The 18,950-nt window shown below is 45.7% G+C and overlaps 1 protein-coding gene across 3 annotated transcripts in view; it reads right to left on the reverse strand.

The window, feature by feature from the left end:
• The window catches only part of PPFIBP2 (PPFIA binding protein 2), a 149,842-nt gene that overhangs the window by 58,399 nt on the left and 72,493 nt on the right, over positions 1–18,950 (reverse strand). For all 3 annotated transcript variants that reach the window (XM_079930567.1, XM_079930566.1, XM_079930565.1), the window contains 2 exons: positions 8,338–8,430; positions 4,360–4,473 (listed from right to left, as the gene is read on the reverse strand). In XM_079930567.1, coding sequence (XP_079786693.1) covers positions 4,360–4,473; positions 8,338–8,430 — 207 coding nt within the window. The remainder of the gene's footprint in view (positions 1–4,359; positions 4,474–8,337; positions 8,431–18,950) is intronic.

Consider the following 18,950-nt stretch of genomic DNA (forward strand, 5'->3'; position numbering starts at 1 on the left):
CAGAGCATAAGGAACTCTCTCTGTGATAGATTTTTTTGCCAACATGGTCTAGGCCAATCACAATGGGGAGGGCGCTGGTCCACACGTGTGTTCCTGGGGTGTTATTCTGGGATCTGGGCTCGGATAGTTCAGTGTGCAGCCCTCAAAGATGCAGCTGGGCAACGCCTTGACCTGCTTAAAATGGAGATGAAGGGCTTCCCTGGTGGCGCAGTGGGCGAGAGTCCGCCTGCCGATGCAGGGGACATGGGTTCGTGCCCCAGTCCAGGAAGATCCCACGTGCCGTGGAGTGGCTGGGCCCGTGAGCCACGGCCGCTGAGCCTGTGCGTCCAGAGCCTGTGCTCCGCCACAGGAGAGGCCACAACAGTGAGAGGCCCGCGTACCGCAAAAAAAAAAAAAAAAAAAGGAGGTGAAAATGGACTCAGGCTGTGGGCCTTTGAAGACCCACTTGAACACTTCCTGGTAGATGTCTCTTCCTAATGGGGAAGGCTCCCTGGGGAATCTAGATAGCTCAGTGAGTCAGAGACCATATCAGAGTAGGTGTTTCCACAGGCAGCTCCAAGAGACGCTTGCAGCTACCCCGTTCCCACCCTGTGTCCTGCAACAGGCTGCAGACAAGAAATATTTTGCCCTCAAATGTGTCTATAATCTATGCGTGGCTCATGTGGCCCTGCCTCTGTGCTGATTCTGTTTGGTCCTGGTTTGCCTGTCTAACCCCATGGATCTTCATGCTCTCCCTTTCTAGAGGCCAGATGGGTTAATGTGTAGAAGAAAACAGATGAGAGCTAAGAGATCAGCACTTAGCAGGGGACCAGGCCAAGCCAGGCTGAGGGGTCCATGGCTCGTGAGTCGGGTGGGGAACATTGCTCAGAACAGCTGTCGGGAGAGACAGCGCAGTGGGGTTTGGAACCCATGGACGCACAGGGTTTGGACGATACTGGCTGGGTCTGGGTTTCCTTAAGTCCCCCCAGAGGTCTTCTAGCCAGCCAAGGGGGCGAGTCTGGAATAGAGGTTGCAGACTGGATCTGTGGGCCAGGCTTGGCCTAGAGGTACAATAAATATTGTGTGGTTCACACAATACTTCTTTTTCATTTAAATTAGTTGCCAATGTTTTTAAAATAGAAAGACTGATCTTTAAATTTTTACATCTGGATTTCCAGCTTCTTGTGAAAAGCAGTAATGGGCCTCCACGGGTGGTCAGCTAGAATTGCTGGCTCCTTTAGAAAGGATGTTTTCAGTGTGTAAGGGCTAGCAGGAGCTGCCTCCCCACGGGAAGCAGTGTCAATAGGCAGTCAGGAGGCCCCACGCTGTGACAGTGAAAGCATCTCCTTCAGAGCTCCTCAGGCCTTTAACAGGAGGCCAGGCTTGGCTCAGGGCTGGCAGAAAGAGGCAATTGTGGACTTCCCTGGTGGCGCAGTGGTTGGGAGTCCTCCTGCCAGGGCAGGGGACACGGGATTGAGCCCTGGTCCATGAAGATCCCACATGCCGCGGAGCAGCTAAGCCCGTGCACAACTACTGAGCCTGCGCTCTAGAGCCCATGAGCCACAACTACTAGAGCCCATGCTCTGCAGCAAGAGAACCCTCCGCAATGAGAAGCCCGCTCACTGCAACAAGAGTAGTCCCCACTCACCGCAACTAGAGAAAGCCCGTACATAGCAACAAAGACCCGACGGAGCCAAAAATAAAGACCCGACGGAGCCAAAAATAAAGACCCGACGGAGCCAAAAATAAAGACCCGATGGAGCCAAAAATAAAGTAAATTAATTAAAAAAAAAAAAAAAGAAAGAGGTGATTGTTTGCCTCCATTCTCTGCCTTAAGGACGTGAGTCATGCTTGCTCCTACCATGAGCCCTGGGGCCCAGGATATCACAGTCTAACCAGGCAAGTCTCTGCCTATCCCCAGTTCAGAGGACACTTACGTATGTACTCCACGCTATATATAGATGGCATCACATCAGCATTGTGATGCAAGAATTAAGCGTCTTTTCAAACAGTATCAAGCAGATTTCCGGAAAGCATTACCATGTGCAGAACATTCAATGTGGCCTTTAGAGCTGGCAACCCAATGATCTCCAGTTCAGGCACCACCAAGCCCAGAGAACACATGAGTGGGAGCGGAGCCTCAAATGCCTATGACATGAACTCAGAATTCTCCAGGAAAGTACTGCACACTCCTTTCATTTTACCCTTGAAAGGCTGAGAGAATACAGTCAAAGTTATGGGCATAACAATAACTTGGTTAAGTTCAGGAAGATCTTTCAACCCCAGAGGTAGCAAATAAGAGCTACTGCACTCCAGAAGATAGCAAGCCAACACGTTCACCTCTACGGTACATGCAGACCACACGACTGCTACCTCGGCCACAGCACACAAGAAAGAAGATTTAGAATCAACGGGATATAAGGGGCAGTTGAGCTTAAGACTTTTTTAAAAGTCTAAAATCCAGTCTATGGGATAATGCTTAGAAGGATAAGACAACCTCAGAGAGCTCAGGCACCACGATGGGGCCATTTTCTGACCTCCGATCGTGTGGTTACTCACCAGGCACTGCCTTCCTGAAACATCAGTCTTCTGCCGTTTTTCTGACATGTTCCCTTCCACATGCAAATTTTCTTGGTCTCTGTCTAGGTTTTTTTTTTTTTTTTTTTTTTTTAACAGCCCCTCCATCATCTTCCTCCCTGGTCCCCACCCCAGAACCGCATCTTTTGCTGTCTTGAAAATATAATCTAGTGGGTTGTCCCATGCACTCTTGTGAAAATGCTCTTGTGCCATTTGAGATTTTTTCCATCAGGCTATTTTCTTTCCTGGGTCTTCAAAAGAAAGATTCAACTTTTAAGAGTAAATAAAAAGAAAGATTCACTCCTGTTGCTACTCGGATTTCCAGGGAATACGATAAGCAAGAGAAACGGCATACCATTCAAACAGAAAATCAAATGGGGCCAAGAACGTGGTAACTTATTAATCAGCAATGAAAGGATAAACTAATAACAGCTTCCAAGCTGTCAGAACTAGTTTCTACAAAGACATTTGCATAAAAATATTGATTTTAAAAGAAGTTCTTCAAATGCACTCAAAGCTAAGAAGCACCTAGAAACTAAGATATTTACCCCTAAGACCAAAGGTCATATTCAAAGCTTCTGTTCATTACTATGCTATGGAGAAACAATTTGAATTTTATGCTGACCAAAGCAATTAAAAAAAAAAAAGTTAGAGCTTGGGGGATGGGGGAGGGAGATTATAAGCAGTCTTCTAATTGAACCCACTCATTTTAAGAAATGGACTTTCACTCCTTAAATAATTAGTGAGCACCTTTTATGTGCCAAGTACTATGCCAGGACCTACAAAGCATACACCCATAAACTTCAGTCATGGTTTATTTTTCAAAATAACTGAAGTGCAAAAATGATGCAAGTTAAGGAAATTAGATATATGACTAGAGTTCATAAAATAAAATTTCTAATTAGCATCTCAACAGATTCTGAAAAGACTTGATAAAAAGTCAACACCACTTCCTAAAAATTGCAGCTCGTTATTTACAGTGGGGTCAGACTGTTCAAGAAGAGTCAGTTCAATTATAATACTTTTGCTAAAAAAAAAAGTAAAAAAGGTCTAAGTGATAGTAAAGACAACGATACAGCAAAATTTAAAAGTGGGAAAAAAACTCACTCTATGACGTTAAGCATAGAAAAGCTGAGGACTAAATCATATCTCTGGTGCAAATAGCGTTTTGTATATTATATGTACCTATAACAAAAAGGCCCAAAGAGAAACAAGGAGACATTTAAGAGATGTTTCTGAATGGTAGAAGAGCAGCTAATTTTTTTCATTTTAATATGTATTAAATTATATTAAAATTTTATGTAATATGTGATCAATTTTATCAAAGAAAGCCACACAGAGTGAGAGGGGAAAGAGTGAGGGAAGGAAAGAGGCACAAAATAAGTTAATCGACTTTCGAAAACCCCAGATGCCACTTACAGGGCAAAGGCGACAACAGTGCCATGCCCGAACCGTGGGTTACTTGGTTATGAGGCGTTAGCCGGTTAAGTGTGTCCGGTGTGGTTGGTGTGATAAGATGAGGGGGACATGGCCAGCAGAGAGCTCTGCACTGAACCAGGCCAGGAGAAAGTGCCCTGGGAATCTGTCAAACCAGCCCAACAAGTTATTCCTCCCAGGCCAGCCCTTCCCTGCCCTCCCCCTCCGGTTTCACCTGCTGTGTAAACACCACAGGCTAAGCAGCCAACCCTCCCCTCCAGGCAGGACGGGAATGGAAGCAGCGAGCTCTGTAACGTGGACCCAGAAAGGGGCTTGCCCACGTGAGCGGCTGCAGGACCCAAGGCCCTGGGTCCCACCCACCCTTACCTGTTGAAGCATCTCTTCAGCAGCATTGAGTTTCACCTGGTGTCCTTCCAGACACACTTCCAGGTCCCGAATCTTCTCTCCTTGGGCTTCCACTTGGTCTGTGAGGACGCTCACCTGTCCCAGGAAATAAAGCAAGGGTGGAGGCTGGGACCGGCTCCCCGCTGGAGGGGAGCCGTGAAGCCACGCCACTGATTCTTGATGGGAGAAGAGTGGCTGCTGGTTTTGGTGGGTGGTAAGTGGGGAAAGTGTCCTGGATGAAGGGAACCCCGGTTGTTTTCTCACCTGGCCGGGAAGTCCCAGCCACCACCTGGACCAGGTTGGTCACATTTCCTGCTCTTGACAGACTCAGGAGAAAAACACCCAGCAGCCACGAGAGCAGCCTCTGGGCTGGCCTCTGGCTCCTTGTGCCTCTCACAGAGCTCCCTTGGGCAGCCCGACCTCAAGGAATAACTCAGCTGGCTCGCCAGGGCTCCTGCCACCTCATGTGGAAGCGCGATCCAAACTTCTGTGCAGAGTAGCCAATGACCTTACCCCTCTCATCAGGGTGTGAGGACAGCTCACCTATCAGGCGAGGGTTCTGAAGCAATTAAGGAATGCGGGACGTAAAGGGCATGTATTAGCACTGACAAAACTTGGCTGCAGGAAGGTTTTTGTGCTTCACAGGCCAAAACATGACTAAGTCATAAATATACACAAGCCACGCTGCACATACAGTGGCAGGAAAACAGTCGTCTTTCTGAAGAACATCGAGACTATCTCTTGGAATTGTTAGCAAATAAAAATCCATTTACGATAAATCATTTAAATTATACCCTAAATACAGACTGAGAAATTTTCAAAGCCTATCAGCAAACAGCCTTTTCCTTATTATTAATCCTTTTCCATATTACTATTAAATAATTATTATTAAAAGGTGCCTCAGAGCAGGAAGAGGAAGAAAGCATGAGTGACCTCCCCCAAAATAAAGAAATCAAGGACTGGTAAATTGAGATCCCTTATAGCCTTTTGGTTTCTAACCAATGGTTGACTCATCACCATTTACATATAGATGATCATAAATTATTTCTCAGTCTGTAAAGGAATGATAGCTGGAGCATGAGTTAATGTGAATTCACTTATGCATGCTTAAATAAAGTTATGAATTATAAAGCTCCCTTTTACAGAGGCACTAATCTTAATGAATATGGCTGCTTTAAGCTTTCCATTTTTATGTTCCTAAGTGATTAATGAATTATTGAAACATACTCCTGGAGCTGATGCATGGTGTGCTAACATTTCAATTATAATCCAAAAATGGGCGTCTTATCCTCGCTGCCTAACATGATCAGCCGTCCTGGCCTTTTCAACTACTAACTCTAATCTCAAAAGAGTAGGATGCCAGGGGTGGCCTTTGCTGCCTGGGTTCCAGAGTTTCTGTTGGGGATGTGTCATGGTTAATCTTACTGGGATGATTAACACTTAGAGAGTCTGCACCACGCCTTGGGGCCATGGGCTGGCGATACCCAGCGGAATAGGTACCCAGACCCCAGACGAATAACGTGGTCTCCGGCATTCTATAGCTCATAGCCCAGCTGCTCTTAAGACTCGAGATACACCGGGTTATGGGGTCCTTATGAACGTGAATACTCAGTCTAGGTTATGAATGTAGAGGTGTAGAAAATTGGGAGAAAATGTATAAAGGTTCTAAATGTGACCTTTATTCAAGAAAAAATATTTTCTGAGCCCCTACCACATGCTAGGCATAACTTTAAAAACCGAGGGGATACAGAAGTGGGGGAAAAAGAAAAAGATGAAAATCCTTGCATTAAGAAGTCACATTCTAATGAAGAAATACAAGATTTTGGTTTTATTTATTGTTTAATCCTGAAAACAGTATTTTGCCCTGTGTGATTTCCCTTGTTCTTCCACAAGTAAACCCAGGAGAACGTTCTGGGCCAAGGGCTCCAATGAATTCGGTCTGGCTGAGCTGTCTTGTGAATTAATCAAGTAAGTGGCCCCCCCACTCTGAGGATCTGTCTAACCTGCTCCGTGGAGCCTCTAGAGACAGCAGTGAGCACGTAAGAGCAGCTCTGAGAGTCTGTCCACAAGCTCCTGGAGGGACAGAAACCATTAGGATCCACTTCTGACTTTACTGATAAGCAGCTCTCCAGTTGTGCTAGAATCATTAAGGATTATTCAAGAATTCAGAATTTTTACAATATCAGAGAGATTATCACACAGGCATTCTTTATTAAATTGTAACCCTCTAAATAGAAATGTCTCATTTCAGCCATGAAGGTTCCGGGTTCATTCGTCTGTAGCTTGATACTGTTTGTGGCAAAATTCTAAACTGGACGCTCTTCCATCAGTTGTGTCATTGGGATGGAGGTTCCAGTTACACATCCCGCAAAGTGTCTGCACTGTAACGTGCTATATAACCTGGCCCCTGCTACCTCTCAGTAGGCAGTTCCCAGGCTTCTCAGGGTCACCAGCTCCAACCACACAGCCCCTTCCTGTTCTTCCCACACGCCAAGCACATGCCTACCTCAAGGTGCTCGCTGGACCAGCCACCTCCTCTGCCTGGCACGTGCTTCTCCCAGTCTCTATGGGGCTCCCTCCCCAGCTCCTTAAGTCTCCTCCTATCGGGGAGGTCTTCCCTGACCACACAGTCCTATCCTGCTTTATTTTTTTCCATAGCATTTATCATCACTGGAAACATTTTGTGAATTGGTTTACCATACATGTACGTGCGCACGTGCGCGCGCACACACACGCACGTGCACACACACACACACACACGAATGGAAGCTTGAGAACAGGGACTTAGTCTATTTTCTTCACTGCTACAACCCCAGCACCTAAAACCAGTATCCACTGAGTTGTGGGCATGCAAATAGTTTTTAATGAACAAATCAATGAAGTGAAGAAAAAAAAAAAAACCTAGGATACAAAATTGTGTAATTGTATATTTGGTCTGAGCTTAATTTTTTAAAATAGGGGCAGGACAGAAAAAAAGAAAAGGACTGGAAGAAAGGGCTAACATGTTAAATTCTTTTTGACTTTCCAAAGTTTCTAAAATAATCAGATATTATACCTACATTCATAAAATGAAGTGAAATGAATAAAAGAAATAAGGTAAAACAGAAGGAAAAAAGCCAAACATACTGCAGCCTCTTAACTCTAGTGCTCTAAGCTAAGGCCCATAGTCTAGGGAGGATCCCAGAACCCTCCCTGCCCCCTCGCTTCCATCCCACTTACCAGTCTTAATCACCACCCTTCAAGCTTTTTAAGGAGCTGGGATTAGGACATTAGTCTTATTATTCTCTAAATTGTCAATCACAGTGTCTGAGGCATACCAGACCTTGAGGCTTGGTTCATGTGTTTGAGAACTAACACAGCAAAGGGCTCCTACCTCAGCAAAAGCATCCCACGAGAAAGATCAACTTTTCAGAATGCAATGCAAGTTTTCAGACCTGAAACTACGTCTTTGACAAGTTTTGGAGTTCCTTTCTTCAAAGTAAGAGAGTCATCAAAGGCTTATTAACCCATGTTAACAGCTCCAGGGGGGTTGGCCTCAAAGTGATCAGTCTCGATCCAGCTCCGGATGAACTGGGCCTGATCCTGTTAGCATCCACCCTGGGGCTTTTTAAGAGGCTTTGCTGTATTAGTGACATGAGGACACATCTCCTTTGCAAGACTTCTGGAAGACAGGGCCCCATTAATCAGCCTGGCCACAGAGCTTCCAGTGTATAGATGCAGATACTCTTGTAGTCCGTGATAAATAAATGAATCCATTCACAGCCCCCAAAAGCCAAGGCCAGAGTTAAACTGTGCCCCCAGTTACTTTCTCCTTTGTTTCAGGAAAAGTCTTTTGAAAAACATACACTTTGGGAGCAGGAAACATCCAACAGAGAAAATCCTTTGGACTTCCCTCCTACTTAAGGCAGCTACAGAGCTGGAGGTAACAGAAAAAGCTGGTTCCCACCAAAAAGGACCCACCTGTAATATGAGGGACTCCTTATCTCCTTCTAGACGTGCTAAGCGTTCCTGGTACGTTTCATTACTAGCAGCACTGTGGTGATTTACCTGGGACTAAAGGGAAGAGGAAAAAAACACACACTTAAAAGGCTGGAAAAACATCTTACCAACTTCCAAATGAAGTATGCAATTGGTGAGGTCAGTTTCGCTCGTTATCTATGCAAAACCACCCACCTAAACAGGAAACCACAGGATTTCAAAACTACTACAAGGAGGACCAGATCAGATGCCACTGACAGGCATGCCATAAAAGGTGGCAAAAACCACCCCCTGGGTGACCTCACCTTTGGCTAGAAAGGCCTTGGTGGAACTCCAGACCCGGCGGTGCTTGGCGTGACGGGGCGTGTTGGGTCTGGTTTAGCTAGAGGCACGGCCGGCCAGAAGCACCAGTAGCAATAAGGGTCTACTCTTTGAGACCAGGGAGCTGGTACCATGCACTGAGGAACTATATGGGAACAACTCCTGCACAGATCTTGTCTCCCGACTCTCACGCCAAAGTTCTCCAGAGCCGAGGCACACCTCACGGCGTGGAGGCCCATCCTGAACATCGCAGGGAGCCTGGAGGATGAGGGATGCCAAACGGAAGGCCCTTCATCTACTCGCACATCCCTTTCAGAAGTGGCCGATCGCACCCCTCAATAAGGGCTCTGGCAGCCAGGGTGGCACGTGGAGTTGCTGCAGTGTTAGAGCTGAGAGGAATAAGCTAAGATGAAACGCCTTGAGAAGAACCCAAATGACAGCCAGAGGGATCTCAAGGGCCAAGCAGAGGGAAAACACAGGAAATACCAAGTAGTCGGAAACCATGGAAAACAGAGGAAAGGGAGATTTGAGATGGCAGTCGAGAGGCAAAGCTTATAAAATGCCCTGAGCTAGAGACAGGAGCTGCAGTCACTTCCTGGGTGTGTCTGCCCTGGCTGTAGGCAGGGAGGAGGGAGGTAGCTGCTAATGGAACTGAACTGGCCCAGTGCTTCGACTACACCCTTCTTCCACGAGGAATTTAAGGGCCCAAACCAGAGGCGCACAGTAGGCCATCCAGGGGCTCAGCGGTCTGAAAAAGCAGATCTTATTGCTAAACGGGGAAATGACACTCCTTGACACCTGGGCTGGTCCAGAGGAGTCAATGTTCCAATGTTCGTAAGGCGGGTATCCTATATCCCAAAGGAAAGTCACGATTGTAAAAGGAGAATGCCAGAGAGGAGACCAGGCACAGAGAAGGGCCCAGAGGTGGTCCCCTTCTCCCGAGCCCATTTCGCCGCATTCCAACCTTCAGAATGGGCTTTCCAACCACACCCCACCTGCCCCATTAGGAAAAGATACCTCCTGCCTTCCCTCGTCCCATCCCTTCCCCAGTGCACTGCCTAGGTGAGGGCAGGTGGCAGAGCCAGGTCTGGTTCCAAAAAGAAACAGGGAGCAAGAAATCTGCGTTCAAGCTGTGGAGTGTCACCTGTGAGGGAAGCACTGGCTGTCTGTCGAAGGTGCAGCGGGAGGGTGAGCCCAGGGGCCACTTCCCAGGGCAGCTGTGCCAGGCACAGGCCAGACGGACAGGGCACCCCTGCCATTCCCCTGCCTTTTCGTCTAGCCCCTCTCCAGTCTGCATCTTGTTCAGTGTTAGGGAAGCTCTTTCATACCATAAACAAAGGGCCTTAGCAATCACTAATGGCTTCTTTGTGTTGATGGTGGTTTATTATTGTTCCATTAATTAATATTCCAGTCATCACACGGTCAAACACTGACTAGTATCCAAAGATATAATTAGAACCTACATTTCTCAGAGCCTAACAAGAAAAGAAAGGAAATAGCTCTTAAGCAGCAGGTCAATTGCTTCTCTGTCCAAGAACTCACATGATGGTGACTTTCAGAGGAGAGAGACTGAGAACAGAAAGGACCCGGGCACCCAAGTGAAGCTGTGTGGATCCAGCGCCAGTGCCAAAGTCAGCACATGCACAGGGCCACCCACCGCTGGCAGCTGGTACTTCTCCAGCAGGAGGCGAAGGGAAGGCTCTTTCCACAAGACTCCGGCCAGCTACCGCACCACCTGGGCCTCAGTCAAATGGAGGGCAGTGTGTTCGTACGATAAAAGACCTACCCACACAATCACCCAGAGAGGCAGCTAGTTGACCAAAAAAAAAAAAAGAGGAAGGAAGGAAGTTGATATCGTAAGTTCAGTTAACTTACGTGCCATAGAGTCTATAACACATACTAGAAGTAGATTAAAATAAAAACTGAATCTACTCTAGCAGCCAATGGAAAAAGGGAAGCACAGCTGAGTTAAAAGATGCACAGATCTGTATGACAAAGTCAAGCTAACTGCCTAGGAGAAGCACAGCTCTTCCTAAGGAAGGGAGAACCATCCCTTGTTTCCACAGAGAGACTTTGCGTAGTGGGATAAACAACATTCGGGATGATACCCTCACAGTAAACAGAGCCCAGCAGAACTCACTGCTTTCCTGTGATGTTCTCAAAATAGGTCAAAGGTTAGTGGATAACGTGGGCCAAAAACCAAAGCAATTCTATGGAGACCAATACAATGTGGTCCAAGTACCGTGCTCTAGACACAAAGAGGGCACTTAGGCAGCGCTCACCATGTGCCAAGCACTGTCGAGAGCACTTTACGTATATTAATTCATTTAATCCTTCCCACAACTCTGCTAGATAGGTACTATTTTTATTCTATTTTTATACTTAAAGGAACTGAGACACAAAGTATACGAACAAGGCACAAATGGATTATTTGCGCACGTTACCATGTACGAAACCAGTAGGCTCTCTGTTACAGCTTGAGGAACAGATCAGTATAAATTTTGTTTTATACATTGTGATTGTATGGAAGTTCACTTAAAATAAGGTGTAAAAATGCTGTCTGAACCTAAACATCCATTAATAGAGGAGTGGATAAACTGTGGCTCACCCATATTATGGACAATTTGTAGCATTTTAACTTGAGGCGGATTTTTATGAACCATCATAGAAATACAAGACATATTGGATAGTGAAAGCAGCAAGATGCAGAGAATCACGCGGTGTGATACTAGAGAACAGTACCATCCAGCTCCGCAAGTACTGATGTATCTATGAAGGTAAATAGATCCAGTGTCTGGAAGGCTACAGAACAACCCTCAACAGTGCTCTCTTTTGGGGAAGCTTCTGGGCTACGAAAAGTTGGGAGTGGGAGGTTTGGTCAAGAGGGGCTTTAACTATAATATTTGAGCTTCTTATAAAAATATGTTTGTGCTTCCCTGGTGGCACAGTGGTTGAGAGTCCGCCTGCCGACGCAGGGGACGTGGGTTCGTGCCCCGGTCCGGGAGGATCCCACATGCCGTGGAGCGGCTGGGCCCGTGAGCCGTGGCCGCTGAGCCTGTGTGTCCGGAGTCTGTGCTCCGTAATGGGAGAGGCCACAGCAGTGAGAGGCCCACGTACCGCAAAAAAAAAAAAAAAAAAAAAAGTTTATTTACTTGAGTAATTAAAATATATTTTAAAATCTAGAAGCACCGTTTGAGTAGCTAGAACAGTTCTTGGTGCTTTTTTCCTCCCCTAACAGACTTGAGGGGCACATCCTTCCCCAGCAGTCACACTGGCCCATGTGGCAGTGCTGCATGTGGCAGAAAAGTGCCTCCCTTGAGCCAAATCACCATTGTAGACGAGCAGGGCATCTTCCTCTCATACAGTTGGCCAAAATCACTGTTCTCTAGCGAGCTTTTGAAAGGTATTAAACAACAGTAAGATGGAAGCAATGTCCCAGAAAGAAGTCTGCCACATCGTTATCCCTTGCTTTTGGTGAGGTTCAGAGTGCTGTGTTTTCACATTCTACAGAAGATGGACAGCTCTCAAGAAAACTGCACTCAAGCCTTAGCTGGGCACAGACCAGGATAAAACACACCTCTGCTTGAAGAACCTGGAAAGCAACTGAGAACAGGGCCAAGAAGAACATCTTGTTGAATGCCAACATTTATTAGCCAAAGGTGAGGATTTGAGTTTTGAGTGAATAAACGCATACTCCTTATTCCAGTAATTGGGCAACAGGTTCAGTCACTTTTGGGCATCATTCTTGGATTATAAAATGGCTGTATCATCAGGGCATAAAAGGCCAGAAGGTTATGAAAATGATTGATAAATATGTTTAAAAAGACAGAGTCGGGACACAGCTCTGTTTTGCCTGACTTTCAGAAGAGCTTGCTTTCTCACAGGCTACACCTGCTTCCTTAATTCTAACAGTGGAATTGTAGTAGAAGTCTGGGATCAATACTGAGATCATCAACTGGGTCCTTGAGTGATTCCAGGTTTGGGAGTCTCTGAAAAGTCTTGTCCGTATTCTCTATTAGGTAACTTGGTAATAGAGCAGTTGCCCAGCTCTCCATGCATAAAGTCAGATGGAGAGAACCATGCCAGCATTCCACCGAGGAGGAGAAAGTCACACCAAATTCCGAAGGATGCTACATGCTAAGTTTCGCTTCCTCCCCGCTCTGGGATGGCAAGTGATCTAAAGGAGAGTTCTATACTGTTCTACCCTGTTAAGGATGCTCAACCCATTGATAAATATAAATTAAAAAGAGGTCATTTTTATTCAACTAATGATGTTAAGCCCCTAGGCTAGACCTGTACAATGGACTTCTGATGTACTAAGGTGTGATATACATACATTTGATCAAATTTTTCTCTTCTGTTTTGATGGTTATTTCTACAAATGTGACAGAGGGAAAAATGAATCTTCTCATCCAAACTTTCCATCGTCAAAGCTATGCCTGAAACTATAATTCACGTTAGTTACCTGATATAATATTGCGTGGGACCAAGAGATATTGTGAAGGCCAGGGATCTGCGTACCCTATGGAGGTGAAATGGCAACTACAGATCGACATTTCCACGTCCTCTTGCAGCGCGTATTGAAGAACGCCACAGTGAAACATACTCCCTCTCTCTTATATCACAGAACTAAATCAGCACGGGGAGTTCTTTGTGTGTGTATATTGTCAATAACTCAGAAACTTTAGCCAAGACTACTACAAGTTAAACCCCCTTTGCTTCTATCAAAATTTTACCCTCAAGAAGCTGGACAAAGTCTTGAATAAAGGAATCCATCTTCTAAAACCCAGATCTCTTGGAGGCAAATATAAAACACAGCTCAGAAACGTCACATCAAGGTCTTCCCCAGATGCTCAAGATAACTATTAGAGAAATGCAAATCAAAACTACAATGAGGTACCACCTCACACTGGTCAGAATGACCATCTGCAAAAGTCCACAAATAATAAATGCTAGAGAGGCTGTGGAGAAAAAGGAACCCACCTATACTGTTGGTGGGAATATAAATTGCTGCAGCCACTATGGAAAACAGTATGGAGGTTCCTTAACAAATTAAAAATAGGGACTTCCCTGGTGGCGCAGTGGTTAAGAATCCACCTGCCAATGCAGGGGACACGGGTTCAAGCCCTGGTCTGGGAAGATCCCACATGCCATGGAGCAACTAAGTCCGTGTGCCACAACTACTGAGCCTGCAAGCCACAACTACTGAAGCCCACATGCTGCAACTACTGAAGCCCGTGTGCCTAGAGCCCATGCTCTGCAACAAAGAGAAGCCACCGCAACGAGAAGCCCGTGCACTGCAACGAAGAGTAGGCCCTGCTCGCAGCAACTAGAGAAAGCCTGCACGCAGCAACGAAGACCCAACGCAGCCAAAAATAAATAAAAATAAATTTAAAATACCTTTCTTTAAAAAAAACACAAAAAACTAAAACTAGAGTTACCACATGATCCAGCAATCCCACTCCTGGGCATATATCCAGAGAAAACTCTGATTCAAAAATATACATGCACACCAATGTTCATAGAAGCACTATTTACAATAGCCAAGACATGGAAACAACCTAAATGTCCATAGATAAAGAAGATGTGGTGTATATATACAATGGTATATTACTCGGCCATTAAAAAAAAGAATGAAATAATGCCATTTGCAGCAACACGGATAGACCTAGAGATTATTATACTAAGTGAAGTAAGTCAGACAGAGAAAGACAAATATCATATGATGTCACTTACATGTGGATCTAAAATATGACACAAACGAACTTATTCACAAAACAGAAACAGACTCACAGACATAGAAAACAAACTTATGGTTACCGAAGGGGAAAGGGGGTATGGGGGAGGGATAAATTAGAAGCTGGGGGACTTCCCTGGTGGTGCGGTGGTTAAGAATCCGCCTGCCAATGCAGGGGACACGGGTTCGAGCCCTGGTCCGGGAAGATCCCACATGTTGTGGAGCAACAAAGCCCGTGCGCCACAACTACTGAGCCTTGCTCTAGAGCCCGTGAGCCACAACTACTGAGCCCACATGCCACAACTAATGAAGCCCACGCGCCTAGAGCCTGTGCTCCGCAACAAGAGAAGCCACCGCAATGAGAAGCTTGCACACGGCAACAAAGAGTAGCCCCCGCTCGCCGCAACTAGAGAAAGCCCGCGTGCAGCAACGAAGACCCAAAGCAGCCAAAAATAATAAATTAAAAAAAAAAGAAGTTGGGTATTAACATATACACAGTACTGTATATAAAATAGATAAACAACAAGGTCCTACTGTATAGCACAGGGAACTATGTTCAACATCTTGTAATAACCTATAATGGAAAAGAATCTGAAAAAGAATATGTGTCTATATCTATATAACTGAATCACTTCGCTATACAACAGAAACTAACACAACATTATAAATCAACTATACTGCAATTAAAAAAAAAAAGGTCTTCCCCAGGCCTTGGGGGTGACGTTGCTGAGAGTCCCCTGGAACAGAGACAACACAGCACCTTGACTCTTACAGACTGTGGCCCTCTTTCTAGAAGACCCAAAATACTGTTGATGCTGAGACTGGGCAGGCCTAATATACAGCTCCAGCTATCAACAGCCTACAGTGGCGCTATCTTCTAAGCCATCTCTAAATGGAAGAGAGAGGCTTCAGGATGATGTAGCAGCTGTGCAGGCTGATCCTCGGTTGGGGGTCATGGAGTTGACCATGACAGTTAATCAGACTCAGTGATTAGGAGAGAAGTGGGAGGATGGAGAAAGGACCGTGTGGGTCCAGGAAGCACAGGACTGACCACCAAGATTCCAGTATGGACAGAGTCTCTATATAAAGGGCATTTGGGGCTACACAAAGACACTAGACTAATCTGAGTCCTGCCTCCACCTCTTCCACGGGTCAGTGAATAAGGAGTTTACTCTCGGTTAAGTTCCTCATGCACCACAAGCTGAATGCTAGCAGGCTCAAGAAATAAAATAGATTTTCCATATCTTGGGGGACATTGCATTTTTATCAGGGACGTGATTATCAGAGGATATTTAAGGTTCCCCCCCTCCCCGACACACAGGCAAAACCCTTATCATTAGCTGCAAAAACCCCAGACTAGTCAATTTCCCTCTCGCTCTCTTGCTAAGAGAAAGGAACAGGCTGGGGTCATTACCTTTGCTATAACTATGTGGCACGAGTGAGGGCTGCCATCTCCTTAGAGATATTCTCACCCCTTCCAACCTCCTGATGCAAAGCTTAGATGGTTGGAATCTTTCCTCTGTATTTTTAAACTTGGAAACAGAAAATGGTAGTAGTTGTGCTACAAGGTTCAAAGGTTGTCAGTGGACATGTCTTCTTCCAGGTGGAGGAAGTTGGTTTGCAGCAGGAGTAAGCTATGAAGCCAACACACATGGAAACACAAATGAAAGCCAAGAGAGAGAGACTGACTGGTGGCATTCTCACCCCTGGTTCATGCTGTCCAAAGGCAATGATACATCCCTGCCCTTCCTGTTGGTCCCCTCTTGGCCTACACTGGTTCAAACCGAGTTTCTGTTACTTGCAACCAAAAGTCCTGGCTAATGCATTTGTCTCAAATGGTGATCAGTCAATTGACTGAAATTTACTCCTCTGGAAACAGATTTACAAGACAGCATTCCTGCTATTTGGATATAGCACTGAATTACAAAGGGATTCTACCTACCATTGCTTGATTTGCTTGAACTGGTAAATTTAAAGACAGAATTGTCAGTTCTGAGCCAACTATAGTTAAAACCAAGATTATCATCAAGGGCTAATAGAGATCTACTTTGTGGCACAGGGTGTGTCTGTGTGGGATGCATGCAGATAAAAAAGGAACCCATTCTCCTTTGTGTGTGAAATGGATGACTTTCTATCCACCACCTGTGGGCCTCCATTCTTATTTCCCAAGCAGAACAAGAAGGTTAATTCAGGGAATGACACAAGATGCAACAGGCCCATGGCATCAACTGGGTGTGTGTGTGGGGCGGGGAGAGATGAAATAAACAAAAATTGAAATAAACAGGAAGAAATAAACAGGAAGCTAAAGATATAAGGGTGGATGGGAAATGAATAAATGAAGGGCTCTAAGAACACAGAAACACCTAACAACTGTTTAAGAAGCTACGTTGAAAGAATTAACACGTGCTGTATAGCCGTACAAATGCCAGGTCTGAGAGCTGCAGCTTCCCTGTTCCCACCCTTTGCTCAGCCGGATTTCAAGGCAGGGGATCCCTGGGGACTTTGTTGGGGGCTTCCATATTCATGTACAGAATTCCGGCAGCCTTCTCCTCTACAAGGTAGGACCTCCTGCGCAGAATGACGGCTGGGAACGATTAGGAGGTGAGGCTGCACTGGCCACGCACAAGCTCAAGTAGGTCACCTCATCTCAAGCTTCCCATCCTTTCAATAGAGGAGATCATACCTCACAGAGTGACACAGATGATCAGTTAGGTCATTAAAAACAAAGACGTGTGGGAACAAAAGTGCAGAAAGCTCTTTAGAGCAGGATGCTCTAATATTTCCTCCATGTAATATAAACAGTCTTTGAATGATCGTGGAAACACGGAACTCATTGAAATGGCTTTGTTTAAACTAAAAGACCAAAATGCAGTTAAGATACAGCTCTTCCCTTGCACCGACAGCTTTAATAAACTCATTCTTTTTGTGCAAAACAAAAGAAGGCAACATTTCTCATTAGGACACCTATGAAGTATCTAAAGATCTGAACAAACAACCCAAAGGAACAATAACCAAAATACTTTCGGGCTGGAAAGAAAAAAGTGCCTAAGGGACAACACAGAACCCATTGTTAGCTAAGAGCCCTGGAATCATGCCTGCGGTGCACAGCTTCGAACCTGTTCACTTTCCATCGTCTCTGAAAAGATGCCCATGTTTGGAGTTGCATCTACAGGAACACAGTTTATAATGAGCACAGTGAAAATTTCAATAGCTAATAATGACTAATCATAAACACTTGCATTTTTCTTTCTGTTCCAATCTGAAAGTCAGGTCAAATTTAGGTTAAACATGAGCTTTGCAGCTGAGCTGTGCCCACGCCCCCAGCAGCCCCCTCAGAGCCATCACCCTCTGACTCTAGTGGCTGGTCAGCTTCCACGATGCTTGCTCGCTCTTGGCCTGGTCCTTCCACTGTAGCTTGGCAAAGGGACGGCCACATTAGGTCTCCGCAGAGTTCTGGAGGGGGTGCTTGGTGGCACGGATGGGGGCCGTGCAGAATCCCCAGGAGTCTGACTCCTTCACAGCCTGGCTGGCCTCTGCCGGCCTCTGTGTGCCCCCCAGGTGTGCTCTGGTACACTCTCGGGGATGCTGGGTGAGGGCAATGTCCCACGGGACCTGCTGACAGCATGGCACTACACTGAACACGGGGAAAGAGCTGGTTCCAGAACAAACAAGTGGTGTGGAGGAGAGGTCGCGTGGCGGTGTCAGTTGGTATGCGAGCACGGAGTGTGGGAAAAGCCTAAGGAAGTCAGCTCCCCTGTGAGGCAGCTCCCCGTCAAGGGGATCATATCAAATCCAGAAAACCCACCTCAAGAGAGCCATAGCTGCCAAGCACAGGGGAGATGTCAAAGTCACTAAGGCTATACTTCAAGCTCAGGACCACCACTCACACAACAAGCTTTTGAGAAACTTGGAAAATGTAGACCTGAAAAAATAAGGACCAAAAAACTAAAGAAGTGGATCATAGAAGCTACAATTTCTATTACATGGCTCAGGTTACCCATCACCAAAGGAATCAAGCAGAATGAATGCAAGCAGGTGCTTGTAAAAAGGAAAACTTCTCCTAGATGTTTTGGTTAAGGAATTTAAGGCCTTTCTGGCAGTTATTATAAAACCACTTTTTCCCAACAAGAAATAGCCAAGCCCATCCACTACCTCTGGCACAGAGTTAAAGAAGTTTCTTCAAAATGCAGCGTGAGTAGAGTACAGTCAGGTCCTCAGCTACCAGGAGCCCAACAAGAGAGAGATCCTATCCTGACCTTGACCTCCTTATGCCCTCCACCTCTCTTACTTGCAATTATATATAAGGGGAGGCTAAGTGTCACTGGTGGGGTTGTCACTATCAAATGATCACTATCAGGGACGAGCAAAGCAAATTTCATGAATAGCAAATTAAATAGCTTGGTCAACCAACGTTCACATAATTATGCTTCATTCAATTACCTATTCCTGAACACCTACTAGGTGCCACTCCCTGTGCTAGGCAGTCCCTGCCTTGAAAGAGCTCTGTAGTCTTACACCGAGACGTGATAAGTACTGT

The sequence above is a fragment of the Stenella coeruleoalba genome (assembly GCF_951394435.1).
Source record: "Stenella coeruleoalba genome assembly, chromosome: 8".
Classification (NCBI taxonomy): domain Eukaryota; kingdom Metazoa; phylum Chordata; class Mammalia; order Artiodactyla; family Delphinidae; genus Stenella; species Stenella coeruleoalba.